This window comes from Apus apus, chromosome 13, assembly GCF_020740795.1.
Source record: "Apus apus isolate bApuApu2 chromosome 13, bApuApu2.pri.cur, whole genome shotgun sequence".
In the NCBI taxonomy this organism is placed as follows: Eukaryota; Metazoa; Chordata; class Aves; order Apodiformes; family Apodidae; genus Apus; species Apus apus.
This window is the reverse complement of record NC_067294.1, coordinates 17,904,257-17,925,874: the sequence shown is the minus strand read 5'-3', so window position 1 is coordinate 17,925,874 and position 21,618 is coordinate 17,904,257. Positions and strand designations below refer to the sequence as shown.

General features: G+C 56.3%; 1 protein-coding gene across 12 annotated transcripts in view; it reads left to right on the top strand.

The window, feature by feature from the left end:
- The window catches only part of LOC127389887 (protocadherin gamma-A4-like), a 215,298-nt gene that overhangs the window by 85,338 nt on the left and 108,342 nt on the right, over window positions 1-21,618 (top strand). For 2 of the 12 annotated variants that reach the window (XM_051630825.1, XM_051630826.1), the window contains exon 2: window positions 1,308-2,782. The exons of 9 other annotated variants lie outside the window; for them this stretch is intronic. In XM_051630825.1, coding sequence (XP_051486785.1) covers window positions 1,308-2,782 — 1,475 coding nt within the window. Of the gene's footprint in view, window positions 1-1,307; window positions 2,783-11,225; window positions 12,805-21,618 lie in introns of those variants that run through there. One more of the 12 variants, XM_051630838.1, reaches the window with a different exon arrangement.

Genomic DNA, 21,618 nt, shown 5'->3' with positions numbered 1-21,618 from the left:
AACAATTTAATAGTTGTAGCCGTTATCTCACTGGCTTCTTTGAATCTTTCCTTGCATCCTCCGATCTAAATTACTGTTCAGAAAACAGGACTGATGGGAAAACAGGCGTACCTGCTGTTATTCTTGCTGTACTCGCAAATAAATTTTCCCTGCAGTCTTTGGGGAGCAAAGCAGAAGATTCTGGCCAGAAGGAAGCCTCTGAGAATCCAGATAATGTTGAGACTGAGAATCTGGAAGGTTCTGGGTGGGTGTGTGTCTGAATATCACGGTTTTATTTATTTTCACTTTTTACTTCTTTTCCTGTACGTGTACTAGGAATTCAACCATGATTGTTACTGAAATCGGTGCTGGGGAGAGTGGTTTTCAACTGTGGGAAAAGACACGTAATATTCTTTACCTTCAAATGAGATGCAATATTTTACTTTATAAGAATCTCTATCAGCCCGTCATTTTATTAGTGTGATAGAAGCAAAAGGAACCGTTAAAAGGAAAAGCAGGGATAAGAGAAAGTCATCGCAGGCAATCACCAGTGTCCATTTCGGGCAGGTTCTTCAATACTGTTCTGTTGTATTAGTCTGCATGTGGGGATTTAATGGGGCTGTATGAGACACTTTAGGTGTGCAGAGAGAGGAAGAAGTAATTCCAGGAGCTACAGGAGCTGTCCAGGTCGTGATAAGGATTGTGCTTTGGGAGTAGTGGGTTAAGTCTCGAAATATCCTACATATTCTGTTTTCTTTGACATAGAAATCGGCATTCCGAGTGGTTTTCCCCGAGCGGTGGGATGTGTGTGGCCGAGCTGCCGGGGAGCGCTGGGGCGGGCAGCGCTGGGCAGCGCTCGGTGGCTGCAGTGCCGGGAGGAGGCTGCGGGCGCCGCTGCTGACCGAGGAGGAGCGAGAGGAAGGCCGGAGCGCTGCAGGCAGCCCCGCCCGCTGCGTCCCGGCTCGCTCGCTCGCTCGCTGGCTGGCTCGGCGGCCGGGCGGTGTGCGAGCGTCCCCCGGTGCGGAGCCGTGGTGCGGCGAGGCGGAGGGGCCGGCGGGAGCGTCCAGGCGGGAGCGGAGCGGTGTCGGGAGCAGGCTTGGCGGTGTGTGCGGCGGAGCTGCGGGCAATGGCGGGGAGGCGCTGGGGCCGGCGGGAGCGAGCCCTGCTGTGGGGCGTGCTGGTGGCGGCGTGGGAGGCGGCGTGGGGGCAGCTGCGCTACTCGGTTGCCGAGGAGATGCCCAAGGGCTCGTTCGTGGGCGACGTGGCCAAGGACCTGGCGCTGGACCTGCCGGCGCTCCGCGACCGCGGCGTGCGCCTTGTCTCCGAAGGTAGGACGCAGTATTTCGCTCTGCACGGGAATTCGGGACATTTGGTGACGGCGGAGAGGATAGACCGGGAGCAGCTGTGCGAGAGTGCGCAGCAATGCGTGCTGCGGTGTGAGCTGATAGCGGAGGGGGACATGAAGGTTTATGGAGTCGAAGTGGAAATCACGGACATTAACGACAATGCGCCCAGTTTCAAGGAAATAGAGTTGGAGGAGATAATAAGCGAGACGACAGCTCCGGGATCCCGGTTTCCCCTGGCGGAGGCTGACGACCCGGACGTGGGGCGTAATTCTCTGCAGAGCTACGAGCTGAGCGGCGACGAGCACTTCTCGCTGGCCGTGCAGGCGGGCCCCGACGGGGATCAGCGTCCCGAGCTGGTGCTGGCGAAGGCGCTGGACCGGGAGGAGGCGGCGTTTCACGAGCTGGTGCTGAGGGCGAGCGACGGCGGCGAGCCGGCGCGGACGGGCACGGCGCGGATCCGCGTGGTTGTGCTGGACGCGAACGACAACGCGCCCGTGTTCAGCGCGGCGGAGTACACGGTGCGCGTGGCGGAGGACGTGTCCGTGGGCTCCACCCTCCTCACCCTCACGGCCACCGACGCCGACGACGGCATGAACGGCCACGTCAAATACTCGTTTAAGAAAATTACAGAGAAATCCTCGCAGATTTTCCAGTTAGACTCCGAGACGGGAGCAGTCACTCTGATGCAGAGCCTGGACTTTGAGGAAGCACACTCCTACCAACTTGAGGTGCAAGCAAGAGACGGCGGGGGTCTTTCCGACACGGCGAAAGTTTCAATCACCGTGTCAGATGTAAACGACAACGCGCCTCAGATTTCGGTCCGTTCGGCGCTGAGCGAGATCTCGGAGGACGCCCCGTCGGGGACCGTGGTGGCCCTGCTGCACGTGCAGGACCGGGACTCGGGCGCCAACGGCGAGGTGCGCTGCTCGCTGGCCGCCGGCGTCCCGTTCCGGCTGGAGAAGTCGCTTGAGAATTACTACCGCGTGGTGACGACGCGGGAGCTGGACCGCGAGGAGGTGCCGCAGTACAACGTGACGGTGCGGGCGGCGGACGGCGGGTCGCCGTCGCTGCGGAGCAGCGCGGTGCTGGCGCTGCGGGTGCTGGACGTGAACGACAACGCGCCGGTGTTCGCGGAGGCGCGGTACAGCGCGCGGCTGGCCGAGAACAACGCGGCGGGCGCGCTGGTGCTGCGGGTGCGGGCGGCGGACGCGGACTGGGGGCAGAACGCGCGCGTGCGCTACCGGCTGCGGGAGGGGCGTGTGCGGGGCTCGGCGCTGTCGTCGTACGTGTCGGTGCAGGCGGAGACGGGCGCGCTGTACGCGCTGCGCTCCTTCGACTACGAGGAGGTGCGCGAGGTGGGGCTGTGGGTGGTGGCGGAGGACGGCGGCGCGCCGGCGCTGAGCAGCAACGTGTCGGTGCGGCTGGAGATCGTGGACGAGAACGACAACGCGCCGCAGGTGCTGTACCCGCCGGCGGCGGCGTCGGGGTCGGGGTGGGCGGGCGTGGAGCTGGCGCCGCGGTCGGCGGAGCCCGGGGCGCTGGTGGCCAAGGTGGTGGCGGTGGACGCGGACGCGGGGCAGAACGCGTGGCTGTCGTACGAGCTGGCCAAGGCGACGGAGCCGGGGCTGTTCCGCGTGGGGCTGCACAGCGGCGAGGTGCGCACGGCGCGCTTCCCGCTGGCCCGCGACGCGGCGCGGCAGAGCCTGGTGGTGGTGGTGAAGGACCACGGGCGGCCGGCGCTGTCGGCCACGGCCACGCTGACGGTGGTGCTGGCCGAGAGCGTGGCCGAGCTGCTGTCGGAGCTGGGCAGCGCGGCAGCGGCGGCGCCGGGCGAGCCGGCCGGCAGGCTGACGCGGTGGCTGGTGGTGGCCGTGGCGGCCGTGTCGTGCCTCTTCCTCGCCTTCCTGCTGCTGCTGCTGGCGCTGCGCCTGCGGCGCTGGCGGCGCTCGCAGCTGCTGGCGGCGGGCAGCGGCGCCTTGCGCGGCGTGCCGGCCTCGCACTTCGTGGGCATCGACGGCGTCCGCGCCTTCCTGCACTCCTACTCGCACGAGGTGTCGCTCACCGCCGACTCGCGCAAGAGCCAGCTCGGCTTGTCGGGCGGCAGCTGCTGCGACACCCTCCCGGCCCGCCCGCCGCCCGCCGAGCCCGCGCCGCTGCTCGGGGAGGACCCTGCCGGCGCCGACCCCGCCGCTGCTGCTGCCCCCCCGGTGAGTGCCTCTGCCCGCCCCCTCCTGCCTTCCCTTCCCTCACTGTCTTTGTGCTGTTTTCCCTCTGCCTTTCCTCGAGGCGGGGTGCTAAAGTTCTGGGAAACCTTGTAAGATGTTCTTGCAAATGATGAGGGTTACAGATCAGGATAGAAGTTTTGAAGAGGTGCAGCTGAGCTTGAAGAGACATGGCTTACAAAATTGATATGGATTGCTCAGTTTCCTGGTCAGCTCTAGTTCAGCTCTAGTTTCTTGCAATATGAGTTTCATCTTTCCAAGTACGTTTGCTTAAGTCACTTTCTTCTGCTGTGTTTGCATCGCTGGGAGGTGCCTCGTGTGTATTTGCAGGTTATTGTGATGTTCTCTTAACAGCTGAATTATGTACCTGTGACATAGGCCATAATGGGAGCTAAGAATGGAGCCAACCGTGTTTTAATTACCTATTGAATACCTGAATTTTTTGTATCTTCTCTAAGTTCAGTAAGAATCTTATGATCACGTTCACATGGTGAGGAGCTATTTGTGTTTTATGGTAGAGGGGAGGTTGTCTGTGCAGTTTCTGTTGATGGCATCTGTGTGTTATGAAGATCGTTCACCCACACACAATATGTGAAGGATTTCAGCGTGCTGTGTGTTAGGAGGTACCACTGGAGACATGACATGTGTTTTGTTCAACCCCAGGGATCATTGCTGGACTAGACCAAAGGAGCCTAAAGTTCTCTAATTGTGGCATATCACCTTGTTTGGGCTGCAACTGGCCACGTTGTGGGTTGGTCAGTTTACGTTCCTGTTGAGTTGGGAGGTATGTGAATGGTGGGTGTTAGGCCTAGATGTAAATCCAAGTTGTTCTTTTGCTGAAGAAAGCTGATGTTGCGTTTGAGCAATGAGTGGGACTTGAATGATGGTTGTTAGAACCTTTGGTGTTTCTTCAGAATCTATGGGAGGAGCAGAAAACTCTCTTTGCACCCACCTCTGTTGCAGTGCTTGAGGTCTGAGAAGTCTTGTGTTCACAACACTTCATTTGGCGGTGCCTGTGTGTGGAGGGAGGTTTCCTGTTGGGTAATATTTGGGCAGGGTGAAGAGATCTGTCTTTACAGAGGCAGGGCAGGTGGAAAAGTTTGCTGTGGTAGAATTTGAAATCCTCCCTTCCCTGACAGTCTTTGTGCTTCTCTTACCGCTGCCTTTCCTCGGTGGGAGCAGGTAATCGAGGCCTATGGACAGAGACTCTTGTGTTGGTGTCTTTTGCCCATTCAGGGCTTTTGCTGTAGTTTTCAGCAGCTGGTGTGCAAGGCAGGAGAAGTGAGGGCCCTTTGCTCTTCTGTCCTGTTTTGGGAAGTAGGTGTAACTAGATGTAAACGTAGCAGAAGCAGCGTGTCTACATTTGTGTAATTTCTGTAATTTCAAACCTCTCAGAAAATGTTCTCTCTCTTTTGGTACATCCCCATGTCCTGATTCTGGTGCAGGTTACAGGGAAGTGGTCCTTGGGAACTGTTCTTGTGATAAGAAGTTCTTTCAAATAATGCTGATTAAATAAAACTTTGCAAATCATGAAGGGCAGGATATTTGCACTGAGGAAGCTCTTTACGAGGTGCTGTTTATGTACACAAGAGATTTTTTTCTTCTTTCCCTGGTCAGTGCCCAGCTGTTCTTTTATGCAACTTGAGTTTCATCTTTCCAAGTACATTTGCCCTAGGACACATTGTTCTGCTCTCTTGGGATCCCTGGGATGTTGGCCTTGTGTGTTTTGCAGGTTATTGTGATGTTCTCAAGTACCTGCTGAATGTGTACCTTGGACACGTGTCCTGATGGGAGCCTGGGGAGGAGCCAACAGTCTTTTCATTCCCTAGAAAATATTTCCTTATGTATCTATTCAAGTGCTGTAAGAATGTTATAATCCTTCTTGGTTTTAACTTGCCTTGCTGGTTTTCATAGGAAACACTTTCATAGTTGGATTTCCTTGAATTGATACTGGAAGAAAGGCTCTTCCAGTGTCACACTGAGTAGGTGAGAAGCCCTGTACATTTTGATTGTAAAGAAGTTGTCTGTGTGATTTTCTCTTGGTGGAGTCTTTCTGTAAATTATGAAGATCATTGACAAGCGTGCAGTATGTGAAGGGTTGGAGGAGAATCTCAGAGGTGCTGGGTGTGAAGAGGTGCCAGTGCAGACATGCCATGTGTTTTGTTCATTCCCAGGGCTCAGTGCTGGACTGGATCAAAAGAGCCTGAAGGGTCTGATATTTGCATATTGCATTGCTGGAACTCCAGCTGGCCACGTTGTGGGATCATCACTTTCCTGTTGCGTGAGGAGTCCTGTGCATTAGGCCTAGATGTGCAATTTGCATTAGTGTGGTAGTGCAATGGATCTTCCAAGTTGCCCATGTGCTGAAGAAGGCTGGTGTTGCCTTTTCAGCTTGGATACCTGCGCCTTGCATGATGGCTGTTAGAAGCTTTGGTGTTCAAAGTCTATGGGAGGAGCAGAAAACTCTCTTTGCACCCATCTTGTTGAAGTGCTTGAGTTCTGAGCTGTGTGTGCAGCATTTGTTTGAAGTGTTGAAGGAGCTTTCCTGTTGTGTTTTGGCAGGGTGAAGAGTTCTGTCTTTACAGAGATGAGGCAGGTGGAAGATGTTCCTGTGGTGGAGCCAGAAATGGCTAAAAGAAAGGTGTAACAGTTCCATTTGTCCTAGTTTTCAGATGAGGCCCAGAGCTGTGGTTCCAAGCAGTTTCCTTTTTTTATTGTCCAGATCAATTACTTTGTGGCACATTGTGGTGTGAGGTTGTGTGTGAGCCTCCTGTGGACTTGTCAGCAACTTGTTACCTTTTTGTTGTGTGCCTACTGCAACCGACACACCCTGAAAGGGGAAGCTCTGGTTCATACACTTTGCTGGGATTCCCGTTCTGGCCTTGTTTTTGTCAGGGAGCTGAGCTGGGTCTCATTGTGCCTGGCAAAGCTGAAAGCACTAAAAGATCTCCTGGAATTATCAGGCTGGGGGAGCAGTTTCCATCCATAGCTCCAAGGTGTTCAGCTGCCAAGGGAAAGACTTTGATGAACTTCTGCTTCCCTGGTGGGTCCCTGAATGAAATGCTCTTTTGCCTGGGTCTGACAAATAACCAACAGTTGGATATTGTCCATGGTTCAACTGAAAGCAGTGAATGCAGAGCAAGGAGGGTGAGGTGCTGGCCTAGAACCCTGTAAGCAGGTGGGTGAACATGGTTTTGTGTGGGGGTAAGGGTTTGATTTCATGGCTGGTGCCAAGGCCTGTGCCATTCATGCTGTGATCCTGGTTTCCCTGTCCTGAAAGGGAATCATAGTCCTCTGATCAAAAAGCGTTTGTGGAAGAAGTGTGCATGGAGATTGATGCTGCTTGGGTAGGACAGCTTGTAATTACTGTGACAAACTTCCTATATCCAACTCTATGTCCCTGGAAGAGAGTGGAGTTTCTTCTTCATTGAAATTAGATTTTGTATCAGGCCTTTGTTTCCTGGCAGGTTCAGGATCATCTTCCCCATTTTTGGAGAGTGATTTTTCATTTGAAATGGAATATTGTTCTACAGCAAAGACTTACATGCACATGGCAAGCCATTAGTCACCTGCAGATTGTGGTAGAAGCTAAAAAGAAGCAGAAGATTACAGAGACCTTGTAACTTCTCAGAAGACTTAGCTTGAGAAGGAGACCCTTGACTAGACTTTACACTGACCCTTTCATATTTGTGGGTGATGGGAAGGCCACAGGTTAGAGACAACTTGCTGAGAGGTGATGACTCTTCCATAGAATGATCCCCTCCATTTGTAGTCCTGAGTAAGATTGTGGGTGGCCCTTGAATCCTAAAAGAATGACTTCCAGGTGCTCTGGGAGTTGAATTTGAGTGCCTGAAGTTAAGACCAAGAAGACTTCCAGGTGTGTTTCTCTGAGAACACTTTTAGCTTCTCCTGCTTCCTTGCCATGCTTGTCTCCTTTATGTTTTGTTTTTCTTTTCCTGCTCTACTGTGTCTGTGGGTTTACATGTAATGATCAGCAGAGTTTTGTTAGGCAACATGTTGTGTGTTAGTGCCTCTTGCTGATGCTGCAGCAGGTGTGAAAGGCAGGAGATGTGAGGGTGTCTTTGTGTTCTGTTATTGCCAGGGGCAACAGAGGGAAACATGACCTCAGCAGAAGCCACATCTCTGTGGAACAGTGAATGTGATAAAAGATGAGACTAGATTCTCCCTCAGTCATGAGTTTGACAACCTTCTCTGTTGGATGGCCACCCACTTGATTCTACTCAGCACCCTGAGTGAGCTCAGCAGACTTCAGTCTGAAGGTGCCTTAGTTTGGAACATGACCTTTGCTTGGACTCCAGCAGGCCAAGCTGTATGTTTTGCAGTTTCCTTCCCTATTGCCTGCTGCTCCCTGTGAGCAGTGGTGACATTCTTGCCTTGCTTGTCATGGTGTGGTAAGGCTGGGCCTGTGTGTGTGTGATAATGTGTCTGAAAATGTTGCTTGAAGAAACGCTCTTGCTTGTTGTCTTCACATGGTGACAAATTGGTGGAAGGTCAGTGAGAGACTGGCCTGGAAGCAGGAAAAGAGGGTTGTATGCTCCATCTGCCTGGGTGGTGCCTTAATATCACTCCTAATGTCAAGGCCTCATCTCCTCACACCAAGCCCTTTTTCTCCACATCATGAAAGGGGATGACAATCTCTTAACAATTCTGCAAGCAATGGCTCTGGAAGTGCAAACATGCTTCAGGGTTGCTATTTTTAGTATTTTCTAAGTGAAATACAATTTTATTAGATATGTCCTTGTAAGACTGTGGTGTAGAGTTCCATCCTGGTTGTATTAAGATTGTTGCAGCCTTGACCAACCTTCAGGTGATACTGAAGGCTCTTGTTCCTATGAAGTAAGTGCTGATGTTGGTATTAAGACTGGTGAGAATGCAGGGGATCCTCCCGTGTACTTTCTACCCAGTAGGTACTCTTCTTGTGTGCCTACTACAGCTGACAAGCTCTGATGCCTTCACTTCTGTAGGTTTCATGTTCCTTCCTTGTTGCTTCTCCTGTTCTAAACCAGGCCTCTGATATACTTCTGTTGCCCTTAAATATTTCTGAATGAAATCTTACTGGTGTCAAGGCCTGTGCCACTCATGTTAGGATTGTAGCTTCACTGTCCCTAAAGGCAATGGTGCCTTTGAATTTGTGTGAGTTTGATGAGCCAGTTTCTGCTGAATGGCTGCTCCACTTCTCCTGTGGCCGTTTATCATTTCTGTGCTTCAAAATTCTTCTGTTTCTTGAGAGAACAGTGGTGAGAGAAGAAAAGAGAGCTCTGTTGAGGGGCTGTAGAAGACCAGATGGACATGTCGTTGCTTGCTGCTAACACAACCATGTGCCTACTGGAGTACCGTGATGGTTGAGTTCATTCTGCTCAGGAGGTTTGGCCTGAGGAGCATTATTCTACTATATCCATTCATTTCCTGTGTTCCTGACACTCTCCTTGCTTGTTGTCATGGGCTGACCTCGGGGTGTCTGCTCAAATGGGGAAGGTCACTTGTGTTCCCAGTGTCTGGGTGCAGGGGCAGTTCCCGTGCACACCTTTGATGCTGAGAGCTGTAGAGAGGAAGGCTTTCCTAGACACTGTGCTCACCCAGGCACACTTGGCTGTAGGGAAAGGAAGCAAACCCATCTCTGCTGCAGTCCTCCAAGTGCAGAGTGGCCAGCCAGCCCAGCCACGGCTCCCATGAACAGCCTGGGGGGTTGTAGGGAGAACTCATGCAGAGTGTCCCCCACACATTCACCCCCTAAATGGCAGCCACTCAATTGGAGAGATGCGAGTTTGAGAGGAGGAATGTTAGGTGGAGCTGGCTGCATGGAGAAGGCAGTGTCCTAAGAGTTTTAGTCAATTGCCCAGTGTCTGAGTGGAAACCAGTAACATGTGGAACATCAGGGGTTCGTACTTGCACCAATGCCATGAATATATCTCAGTATTATCTTCTTCAGTGACACAGACAGGTTGAGTGCACCCTCAGCAGGTTTGCAATGACAAGAAGTTGAGTGGTGCTGTTGAGTAGCTTGATGGAGGGGATGCCCTCTGGAGGGACAGGGACAGCCTGGAGAAGTGGACTCCAGTGAACCTCATGAAGTTCAACAAGGACCAGTGAAAGCTCCTGCACCTCAGTATGAGCAATGCCCAGTTTCAGTACACATGATGGGTCTTGAGAGAAGCCCTGTGGAGAAAGTCTTGGGGGTTCTGGTGGGTGACAAATGGGATGGTTTGATGTGACCAGTGGTATTCCCAAGAGGCTGGTACTTGGACTGGTACACTTCAACATCTTTGTTGGTGCCACGGACAGTGGCACTGAGTGCACCTTCAGCAAGGTTGCTTATGACTCTGAACTGTGTGCTGAGGTCAACACGCTGGAGGGAAGGGATGCCATCAAGAAGGACCTTGACAAGAAAACTGCCTGAAATTCAACCAGGCCAAGTGCAAGGTCCTGCTCCTGGGTCAGGGCAATCCCAAGCACACATACTGTCTGGGTGGAGAATGGATAAGAGAGAGTCCAGAAGAGGACTTGGGAGTGATGGTGGACAAGAAGCTCAAGATGGGCCAGCACTGTGCACCAGAGTCCAGCAACCAACCATGTCCTGGGCTGCATCAAAGAAGCGTGGCTAGCAGGGCCCCAAATATATGAAGGACATGGAGCTCATGAAGAAAGTCCAGAGAAGGGCCAGAAAGATGATCCAAGGGCTAGAGCACCTCTCCTGTGAGGACAGGCAGAGAGAGTTGAGGCTGGAGAAGAGAAGGCTCCTGGGAGACTTAGAGCACCTTCCAGTGCCTGAAGGGGCTCCAGGAAAGCTGGGGAGGGACATTCCACAAGGCCTTATAGTAAGAGGACAAGAGTTAATCGACTAAAACTGAAAGAGGGGGGATTTAGGTGAGACACTAGGAGGAAATTCTTCCTTATGAAGTGTGGAGGAATTTTTAATACAGCTGGTTGTGGAAGGATTTCTCATGCAGCGGGGACTGATTTTGTGATTGATGATTTTGTGAGCTTGGGAGAATTTAACAATCCTTGCTGTAGCAGCAGAGTATGAAACTAGTCATTGTTCTTCTTTAAAGCCAGGATTGTCTTTAGCCTTGGGAACCTGAGGAAATGTATCTTCTTTGGGCATCCAAGGATGAGAAGATGGATGAGAAGACTACAGAATGTATCTATTTAGTGCTTATAATGCATAAAGGCCTAATGTGTAATGCAAGATCATACTGGGGTGTTGTAATAGACAATGTAAATGTTCTCCCTACAAGAAAAACAGTGACACAAACATCATAGTCTTCCATGACCTACTAAAGGATGAAATGCAGAGAAGATGGAAACCCTTCTCCTGGCCAACAAGAAAGGGCTAAAGTTACTTTTTGCTCCGTTCTGTTTTCAATTACTAATTGATTACTCCAGCACTAATACTTCCTTCTTGGTATTTGTCCCGTGTAAGGAAAGAAGAAAAAGAGAGTCTTCGCAGCTCTGAAATTCCGTACTGGTCCTTTGGCGCCCTCCAGAAATGATTAAGAGGAGCTCGTTTCCTTTCCTAATTGCTCTGCTGCGAATATTTCCTTCAGATATTCATTGCGACTCAAGGAGGTGACCTAGAAGCACCTGACAGCGCGTCTCAGCTTTCAACGTTTTTGAGTTCGCAATAATCAATCGCTTCTGCGATTTCTGATTCCACCGGCAGCGAGAGCGGAGAGGCGGGAAGAGCCGCGCCCCCCGCTGCCAGCCCGGGCCCCCGAGCGCGGCCATCAGGCGGCTGCGGTGTCGTGGCGGCGCCTCCGGGTGCCGCTGTTGGCCGACAAGGAGCGGCGCTGGAGCCGCAGCCGCAGCCGCCGCAGCGTCCTGCCCCCGCAGGCTGCTCGCTCGGCCGGCGCCGGGCAGAGCGGCAGCGGCACGGGCAGCAGAGAGAGGCGAGAGCAGCGGCGTCCGAGGCGGCGCCGAGCTCGCTGCCGTCCGGCGGCCCCTGCGCGGGCTGCGGAGAGGGGCTGGCAGGGAGCGAGCGAGGGCAGCGGCAGGAGGGAGGAGCGCGGCGAGCGCTGGCGAGCATGGCGGGCAGGCAGAGGCCGAGGCGGCGGCGAGCAGGCGGGCGAGTGCTGCTGGCCGCCTTGCTGCTGCTGGGCTTGTGCTGCCGGGCGGCGCCGGAGCGGATCCGCTACGCCATCCCCGAGGAGCTGGGCAGAGGCTCGCTGGTGGGGCCGCTGGCGCGGGACCTGGGGCTGAGCCCGGCGGAGCTGCCGGCACGCAAGCTGCGGCTCAGCGCCGAGAAGCAATACTTCGGCGTGAGCGGGGAGAGCGGGCAGCTGTACGTGAGCGAGCGGCTGGACCGGGAGGAGATGTGCGGCGAGGCGGCGTCCTGCTCCGTCAGCTTCGAGGCGCTGCTGCACAACCCGCTCAACGTCTTCCACGTCCAGGTCGACATCCACGACGTCAACGACAACGACCCGGCCTTCAGCAAGGCTGCTCTCGGCCTCGAGATCAACGAATTCACATCTGCCGGGACGCGTTTTCCGCTGGAGACGGCGCGAGACCCGGACGTGGGCAGCAACGCGCTGCTGACCTACCAGCTCTCTAGCAACCCGTCCTTCTCTCTGGCTTTGAATGAGGGTCCAGATGGAAGGAAAGAGCCAGAATTAGTGCTGGAGAGAGCTCTGGACCGTGAGGAGCAGAGCTCCTTTCAGCTGGTGCTGACGGCGCTGGATGGTGGAGACCCCGCGAGGTCCGGGACTGTCCAGATCCTCATCAACGTCACCGACGCCAACGACAACGCGCCCGTGTTCACTAAAAGAGTCTACGAAGCACGAGTGAGGGAGAATGTACCGGTGGGATCGTTAGTGCTGCAGGTGCGAGCCACGGATGCGGACGCGGGCTCCAACGCGCGGGTGTCCTACGGCTTCGGGAACGTCCCGGAGGGCGTGCGAGCGTTGTTCAGCGTCGACAGCGAGAGCGGCGAGGTGAGGACGGCGGGAGCCCTCGATTTCGAGGAGAAGAGCAAGTACAGCTTCGGCCTGGAGGCGAGGGACGGCGGCGGGCTGGTGGCACACTGCACGGTCCAGATAGACGTAACTGATGTAAACGACAATGCGCCCGAAATCACGGTGCTGTCGGTGTCGAGCCCGGTGCCCGAGGACGCGGCAGTCGGCACGGTGGTGGCGCTGGTGAAGGTGACCGACCCGGACTCGGGCGAGAACGGCGCCGTGTGGCTGGAGCTGTCGGGCGAGGCGCCGCTGTCGCTGGTGGCGTCGTCGGGCGGCTCGTACAAGGTGGTGACGGCGAGCGCGCTGGACCGGGAGCAGGCGGCGGAGCACCGCGTGTGGGTGGTGGGCAGGGACCGGGGCAGCCCGTCGCTGTGGAGCCGCGCGGCGCTGGTGCTGGAGGTGTCGGACGTGAACGACAACGCGCCGGTGTTCGAGGAGGCGGCCTACAGCGCCTACGTGGCGGAGAACAACGCGGCGGGCGCGGCGGTGCTGCGCGTGCGCGCGCGGGACGCGGACGCGGGCGCCAACGGGCGCGTGAGCTACTGGCTGGCGGGCGGCAGCGCGGGCGCGGCGCCCTACGTGTCGGTGGAGGCGCGGAGCGGCGCGGTGTACGCGCAGCGCTCGTTCGACTACGAGCAGTGCCGCGAGTTCGCGGTGGCGGTGCGGGCGCAGGACGGCGGGGCGCCGGCGCGGAGCTCGACGGCCACGGTGCGCGTCTTCGTGCTGGACCGCAACGACAACGCGCCGCGGGTGCTGTGGCCGGCGGCGGGCCCGGGGGAGGCGGGCGGGGCGGCGGCGGCGCCGTTCGAGGTGGTGCCGCGCTCGGCCGAGGCCGGCTACCTGGTGGCCAAGGTGGTGGCGGTGGACGCGGACGCGGGGCGCAACGCGTGGCTGTCGTACGAGCTGGTGGCGGCGGCGGAGCCGGCGCTGTTCCGCGTGGGGCTGCACAGCGGCGAGGTGCGCACGGCGCGGGCCGTGTCGGAGCGGGACGCGGCCAAGCAGCGGCTGGTGGCCGTGGTGAAGGACCACGGGCAGCCGGCGCTGTCGGCCACGGCCACGCTGCACGTGGTGCTGGCCGAGAGCTTGCAGGAGGCGCTGCCGGAGCTGAGCGAGCGGGCGGCGGGCGCCGAGTCGCCGGCGGAGCTGCAGTTCTACCTGGTGCTGGCGCTGGCGCTGCTGTCCGCGCTCTTCGTGCTGAGCGTGGCGCTGGCCGTGCTGGCGCGGCTGCGCCGGGCCGGGCCGCCCGCCGTGCTGCGCTGCCTGGGCGCGCAGCGCTTCTCGGTGGCCGGCGCCGCCTTCCCGGCCGACTTCTGCGAGGGCACCTTGCCCTACTCCTACAACGTGTGCGTGGCGCCGGGCCGCGGCCTGCCCGAGGCCGCTTGGCTGCAGCCGCCGCCGCTGCCCAGCCTGGCCGCGGAGGAGCTGCTCGGCGGGGAGGCGTGCGGGGAGCGGAGCCCGAGCAGCAGCGCCGGACCGGGAGAGCCGCCCGCCCGCCCCGACGCACCGCAGGTCTGTGAGCCCGCGCGCTCTCGCTCTTCTCCTTCTGGCCCCCTGGGTTGTCTGTTCCGCGGGTGGGGTGGCTGGGGAGCGCTGGTGCGTGTCTCCGGGAGTGAGTGAGTGAAGGAGCGGGGTGACTGCCTTTCCCTTAAGCAGGCAGTTCGTCTTGGCACTCTTCAGTTTCTCTGTAGCGAGAGGTTTTTGAGTGTGAACTCCCTGAGTAGAACGAGATCTGCTTGCTGTGCGTGACGGAGTCTGGAGAAATGGGAATGAACTTTGAATTACTTATTGGGGAGGATAAATTTTATGCAGATAGTTATTTCCGAGTTCGTTGTGTAGTTATTTCTCTCTTCTTTCTCCTGTGTGTCAGTTCCCTCAGTTCCCTTATTTGTGACCAGTTCCTGCTCAGCCTTTTATAAACGGATGAGGGTGTAGAATGGGGTCTGAAAAACAAGCAATAAGCCCTGAACAAACCAGGTGCTTGAACGTTTGAAAGGGGAAATACTGAACCGAGGAGCTGTCTTTCTCAGCCCCTTTTTTCTTGTTCTTGTCGGTGTCTGAGCTACCAGGAGCGGTCTCTAACGAATCCGAGGACATAGATATGCAAATGAGACCCATTAGGCCCTTGAATAAAGGCCATTTACACATTTACAAACGGGCCGCCTGCAGCAGGAGGTGCAGCTGGAATCTCTTCTGCCGTTTTACAGAACTGCGTTTAAAGGGTTTCCTACCAAGCTGAAATGTAAAGGATTTAGCTGAATCATTGTTGAATAATTAAACAAGCTATGATACTTTACATCTTGACATCTGACAAGAGAGGCCCTTCATAGTCCTTCTATCTGCCGAATTCAGTGCGACTGTGTAGAAACTCCAGAAACGCTACATGAATGTTCTATTAAAAAGGGCAACTGCCGCTCCGTTGATCTTCCCTTCTCAGTATGAGCTGCATGTTGAAGTGTTCCAGCACTTCGATGATGTAGGCATTGTCTCCTGAGGAACATCAGGAAACCAGGCGTACCTGGTGTCGTTCTTGCGTTACTCTCAAAGCCATTTTCCCAGCAGTTTGCGTGGAAGCCAAGTATATGATTCTGGCGAGGTTGGATTAATCGCACTTTGTTCACACTTTACATGTCTGATTTCAGTCCCTCCTTTCGGTAAAGATAATTTACACCGTGTTCCCTATGAGATATTTAAAGCAGAGCTCCTTTTCAGACCCCCCGGGATGGGGTGGCTGGGAAACGCGGGTGCGAGTTGTGTCAGTAATGGGGAAGGTGAATCCTTCCTATGTAGAATTAGATCTGCTGATTCTACGTGATAAAGCTGGCGAAACGGAATTGTCATTTCGTACGGGAGAGTTTTCCTTCTTGAAACGTTCGTGTTTTCTCCAGGAGTGGTTAGGTTCCTGATTGCTCCTCTCAAATGAAGGAGGAGAGTGTCGCCCATTTTTGGGGAGAGGCTCTTTTTCTTCAGTCCTTTTGAACCCTGGGGTGCGTGTTCCGCGGGTGGGGTGGCTGGGGAGCGCTGGTGCGTGTGTCCGAGACGGAACGTACAACCGGACTGTCTCTATTCCAGTCAGAGCAGGCAGCTCGCCGCGGCAGTCTTCAGTTTATCTGTGATGACAGGTTCAGGTTGAGCTGAGAGGTTTTGTCTTGTGTTGACTAAAAGGGGAAATGTCAGTAATGGGGAGGGGAGTGTGTCCTGTGTAGAATGAGATCTCCTGGTTCTGCCTGTTGGATTTGGGGAAACGGGATTGTCGTTTGGTGTTGGAGAGTTTTTCCTTCCTGAAACGTGCGTGTTTTCTCCAGGAAGGGTTAAGTTACTGATTGCTCCTCTCAGGTGAAGGAGGAGAGTGTCGCCCGTTTTTGGGGAGAGGCTTCTGCAGAAATGTCCGAGCGGGGCTGCTGAACTTGTGGAGGCAGTTTCCCTGTGCAGGGATCTATTGTTGTTGTGTCTGCCGGTGTTTCCAGAGGAGGTCTCTACCCATTCTGATGGCATAGATATGCAAATGAAGCAATTAGGCACTTGAATTCAGGCTCTTTGAACCTTTACAAATGGCCGGCATAGAGCAGGAGGTGCAGCTGGACTTGTTCTCTGCAGTCGTTTGTTGAAAAGTGGAATTGCCTCTTGGTGATGAAGAGCGTTTCCTTTCTGGAAACGGGCGTGTTTTCTCCATGAAAGGAGGACTTAGGGATTGTTCGTGTAAGACGAAGGAGCCAGTCGCCCGTCATTTGCGGAAAGCCTTCTGCAGAAATGGAAACCCCAGTGGGTCGAGTTATCTGTCCGGGCATTCCTGCTCAGTGCAGTTAGTTCTCTTTTCAGTTGCTTCCTTCCTGTGCGGTAGTTCTCTGTTTTTACCCTTTCTGCTCAGCGTTTCCAACAGAAATGCAGGTGTTGAATGAGATCTAAAGGAGAGAAAGAAAACCCTCCCCTTTCGTATTTCAGAGTTATTTAATTTTCCTAGGTGCCTTTCCCAAAGAGAGGTGCCTGAAGCCATTTGGTGGTCTTGAAGGGGGCAATACTGCACCGAGGAATTCGGTCTCTCAGCCTCTTTTTGCAACAGTTCTTTAGGGTGTCTGTGCTAGCAGAGGAGGTCTGTACCCATTCTGAGGAGATAGAGATGCAAATGAGAGCCATTAGGCACTTGAATGAAGGCCATTTCCACTTTGACAAACGGTCCGCATAGATCAGGGTGTGCAGCGGTGCTTGTTTTCTGCCGTCCTACTGTGCTTTCGTGAAATTGTATCCTACCAAGATGAAGATTCTCAGCATTAGCTGCATTATTACATGTTCCAACAATGTAATAGTTGTAGCCGTTGTCTCAGTGGCTTCTTTGAATCATTCCGTGCATCCTCCGATCTAAATTACTGTTCAGAGTACAGGACTGATGGGAAAACAGGCGTACCTGCTGTTATTCTTGCTGTACTCGCAAATAATTTTTCCCTGCAGTCTTTGGGGAGCAAAGCAGAAGATTCTGGCCAGAAGGAAGCTTCTGAGAATCCAGATAATGTTGAGACTGAGAATCTGGAAGGTTCTGGGTGGGTGTGTGTCTGAATATCACGGTTTTATTTATTTTCACTTTTTACTTCTTTTCCTGTACGTGTACTAGGAATTCAACCATGATTGTTACTGAAATCGGTGCTGGGGAGAGTGGTTTTCAACTGTGGGAAAAGACACGTAATATTCTTTACCTTCAAATGAGATGCAATATCTTACTTTATAAGAATCTCTATCAGCCCGTCATTTTATTAGTGTGATAGAAGCAAAAGGAACCGTGAAAAGGAAAAGCAGGGATAAGAGAAAGTCATTGCAGGCAATCACCAGTGTCCATTTCGGGCAGGTTCTTCATTACTGCTCCGCTGTATTGGTCGGGATGTAGGGATCTAATGGGGATGTGTGAGACACTCTAGGTGTGCAGAGAGAGGAAGAAGTAATTCCAGGAGCTACAGGAGGTGTCCAGGTCGTGATAGGGATTGTGCTTTGGGAGTAGTGGGATAAGTCTCGAAATATCCTACATATTCTATTTTCTTTGACATAGAAATCGGCATTGCGAGATACATATCTCTCAGCATTGGGAGTGGTTTTCCCCGAGCGGTGGGATGTGTGTGGCCGAGCTGCCGGGGAGCGCTGGGGCGGGCCGCGCTGGGCAGCGCTCGGTGGCTGCAGTGCCGGGAGGAGGCTGCGGGCGCCGCTGCTGACCGAGGAGGAGCGAGAGGAAGGCCGGAGCGCTGCAGGCAGCCCCGCCCGCTGCGTCCCGGCTCGCTCGCTCGCTCGCTGGCTGGCTCGGCGGCCGGGCGGTGTGCGAGCGTCCCCCGGTGCGGAGCCGTGGTGCGGCGAGGCGGAGGGGCCGGCGGGAGCGTCCAGGCGGGAGCGGAGCGGTGTCGGGAGCAGGCTTGGCGGTGCGGGCGGCGGAGCTGCGGGCAATGGCGGGGAGGCGCTGGGGCCGGCGGGAGCGAGCCCTGCTGTGGGGCGTGCTGGTGGCGGCGTGGGAGGCGGCGTGGGGGCAGCTGCGCTACTCGGTTGCCGAGGAGATGCCCAAGGGCTCGTTCGTGGGCGACGTGGCCAAGGACCTGGCGCTGGACCTGCCGGCGCTCCGCGACCGCGGCGTGCGCATCATAGACAGAGGTAGGACGCAGTATTTCGCTCTGCACGGGAATTCGGGACATTTGGTGACGGCGGAGAGGATAGACCGGGAGCAGCTGTGCGAGAGTGCGCAGCAATGCGTGCTGCGGTGTGAGCTGATAGCGGAGGGGGACATGAAGGTTTATGCAATCGAAGTGGAGGTCACAGACATTAACGACAATGCACCCAGTTTCAAGGAAATAGAATTGGAGGAGATAATAAGCGAGACGACAGCCCCGGGATCCCGGTTTCCCCTGGCGGAGGCTCAAGACCCCGACGTGGGGCGTAATTCTCTGCAGAGCTACGAGCTGAGCGGCGACGAGCACTTCTCGCTGGCCGTGCAGGCGGGCCCCGGCGGGGATCAGCGTCCCGAGCTGGTGCTGGCGAAGGCGCTGGACCGGGAGGAGGCGGCGTTTCACGAGCTGGTGCTGAGGGCGAGCGACGGCGGCGAGCCGGCGCGGACGGGCACGGCGCGGATCCGCGTGGCGGTGCTGGACGCGAACGACAACGCGCCCGTGTTCAGCGCGGCGGAGTACACGGTGCGCGTGGCGGAGGACGTGCCCGTGGGCTCCACCCTCCTCACCCTCACGGCCACCGACGCCGACGACGGCACGAACGGCCACGTCAAATACTCGTTCAAGAAAATCACAGAGAAAGCCTCGCAGATTTTCCAGTTACACTCCGAGACTGGAGAGATAATTTTGGTGCGGAGCCTGGACTTTGAGGATGCAGACTCCTACGAACTTGAGGTGCAAGCAAGAGACGGCGGAGGTCTTTCCGACGCTGCAAAGGTCTCAATCACCGTGACAGACGTCAACGACAACGCTCCCGAACTCACAGTGTCGTCGGCGCTGAGCGAGATCTCGGAGGACGCCCCGTCGGGGACCGTGGTGGCCCTGCTGCACGTGCAGGACCGGGACTCGGGCGCCAACGGCGAGGTGCGCTGCTCGCTGGCCGCCGGCGTCCCGTTCCGGCTGGAGAAGTCGCTTGAGAATTACTACCGCGTGGTGACGACGCGGGAGCTGGACCGCGAGGAGGTGCCGCAGTACAACGTGACGGTGCGGGCGGCGGACGGCGGGTCGCCGTCGCTGCGGAGCAGCGCGGTGCTGGCGCTGCGGGTGCTGGACGTGAACGACAACGCGCCGGTGTTCGCGGAGGCGCGGTACAGCGCGCGGCTGGCCGAGAACAACGCGGCGGGCGCGCTGGTGCTGCGGGTGCGGGCGGCGGACGCGGACTGGGGGCAGAACGCGCGCGTGCGCTACCGGCTGCGGGAGGGGCGTGTGCGGGGCTCGGCGCTGTCGTCGTACGTGTCGGTGCAGGCGGAGACGGGCGCGCTGTACGCGCTGCGCTCCTTCGACTACGAGGAGGTGCGCGAGGTGGGGCTGTGGGTGGTGGCGGAGGACGGCGGCGCGCCGGCGCTGAGCAGCAACGTGTCGGTGCGGCTGGAGATCGTGGACGAGAACGACAACGCGCCGCAGGTGCTGTACCCGCCGGCGGCGGCGGCGGCGGCGGGGGCGTCGGGGTCGGGGTGGGCGGGCGTGGAGCTGGCGCCGCGGTCGGCGGAGCCCGGGGCGCTGGTGGCCAAGGTGGTGGCGGTGGACGCGGACGCGGGGCAGAACGCGTGGCTGTCGTACGAGCTGGCCAAGGCGACGGAGCCGGGGCTGTTCCGCGTGGGGCTGCACAGCGGCGAGGTGCGCACGGCGCGCTTCCCGCTGGCCCGCGACGCGGCGCGGCAGAGCCTGGTGGTGGTGGTGAAGGACCACGGGCGGCCGGCGCTGTCGGCCACGGCCACGCTGACGGTGGTGCTGGCCGAGAGCGTGGCCGAGCTGCTGTCGGAGCTGGGCAGCGCGGCAGCGGCGGCGCCGGGCGAGCCGGCCGGCAGGCTGACGCGGTGGCTGGTGGTGGCCGTGGCGGCCGTGTCGTGCCTCTTCCTCGCCTTCCTGCTGCTGCTGCTGGCGCTGCGCCTGCGGCGCTGGCGGCGCTCGCAGCTGCTGGCGGCGGGCAGCGGCGCCTTGCGCGGCGTGCCGGCCTCGCACTTCGTGGGCATCGACGGCGTCCGCGCCTTCCTGCACTCCTACTCGCACGAGGTGTCGCTCACCGCCGACTCGCGCAAGAGCCAGCTCGGCTTGTCGGGCGGCAGCTGCTGCGACACCCTCCCGGCCCGCCCGCCGCCCGCCGAGCCCGCGCCGCTGCTCGGGGAGGACCCTGCCGGCGCCGACCCCGCCGCTGCTGCTGCCCCCCCGGTGAGTGCCTCTGCCCGCCCCCTCCTGCCTTCGCTTCCCTCACAGTCTTTGTGCTCCTCTTCCTGCTGCCTTTTCCTCGGGGCGGGGTGCTAAGGTTCTGGGAGACCTTATAAGATGTTCCTGCACATTATGAGGGTTAAAGAACAGGATGGAAGTTTTGAAGGACTGTAGCTGAGCTCGAAGAGACATGGCTTACAAAATCGATATGGATTGCTCAGTTTCCTGGTCAGCTCTAGTTCAGCTCTAGTTTCTTGCAAGCTGAGTTTCATCTTTCCAAGTACGTTTGCTGAAGTCACTTCCTTCTGCTGTGTTTGCATCGCTGGGAGATGCCTCGTGTGTATTTGCAGGTTATTGTGATGTTCTCTTAACAGCTGAATTATGTACCTGTGACATAGGCCATAATGGGAGCTAAGAATGGAGCCAACTGTGTTTTAATTACCTATTGAATACCTGCATTTTTTGTATCTTCTCTAAGTGCAGTAAGAATCTTATGATCACGTTCACATGGTGAAAAGCTATTTATGTTTTATGGTAAAGGGGAGGTTGTCTGTGCAGTTTCTGTTGATGGCATCTGTCTATGTGTTATGAAGATCATTCACACCCACAGAGTATGTGAAGGATTTCAGCGTGCTGTGTGTGTTAGGAGGTACCACTGGAGACCTGACACGTATTTTGTTCAACCCCAGGGATCATTGCTGGAGTAGACCAAAGGAGCCTAAAGTTCTCTAATTGTGGCATATCACCTTGTTTGGCCACGTTGTGGGTTGGTCACTTTACGTTCCTGTTGAGTTGGGAGGTATGTGAATGGTGGGTGTTAGGCCTAGATGTAAATCCAAGTTGTTCTTTTGCTGAAGAAAGCTGATGTTGCCTTTGAACAATGAGTGGGACTTGAATGATGGTTGTTAGAACCTTTGGTGTTTCTTCAGAATCAATGGGAGGAGCAGAAAACCCTCTTTGCACCCACCTCTGTTGCAGTGCTTGAGGTCTGAGAAGTCTTGTGTTCACAACCCTTCATTTGGCGGTGCCTGTGTGTGGAGGGAGGTTTCCTGTTGGGTAATATTTGGGCAGGGTGAAGAGATCTGATTTTACAGAGGCAGGGCAGGTGGGGAAGTTTGCTGTGGTAGAATTTGAAATCCTCCCTTCCCTGACAGTCTTTGTGCTTCTGTTCCCACTTCCTTTCCTCGGTGGGAGCAGGTAATCGAGGCCTATGGACAGAGTCTCTTGTGTTGGAGCCTGTTGC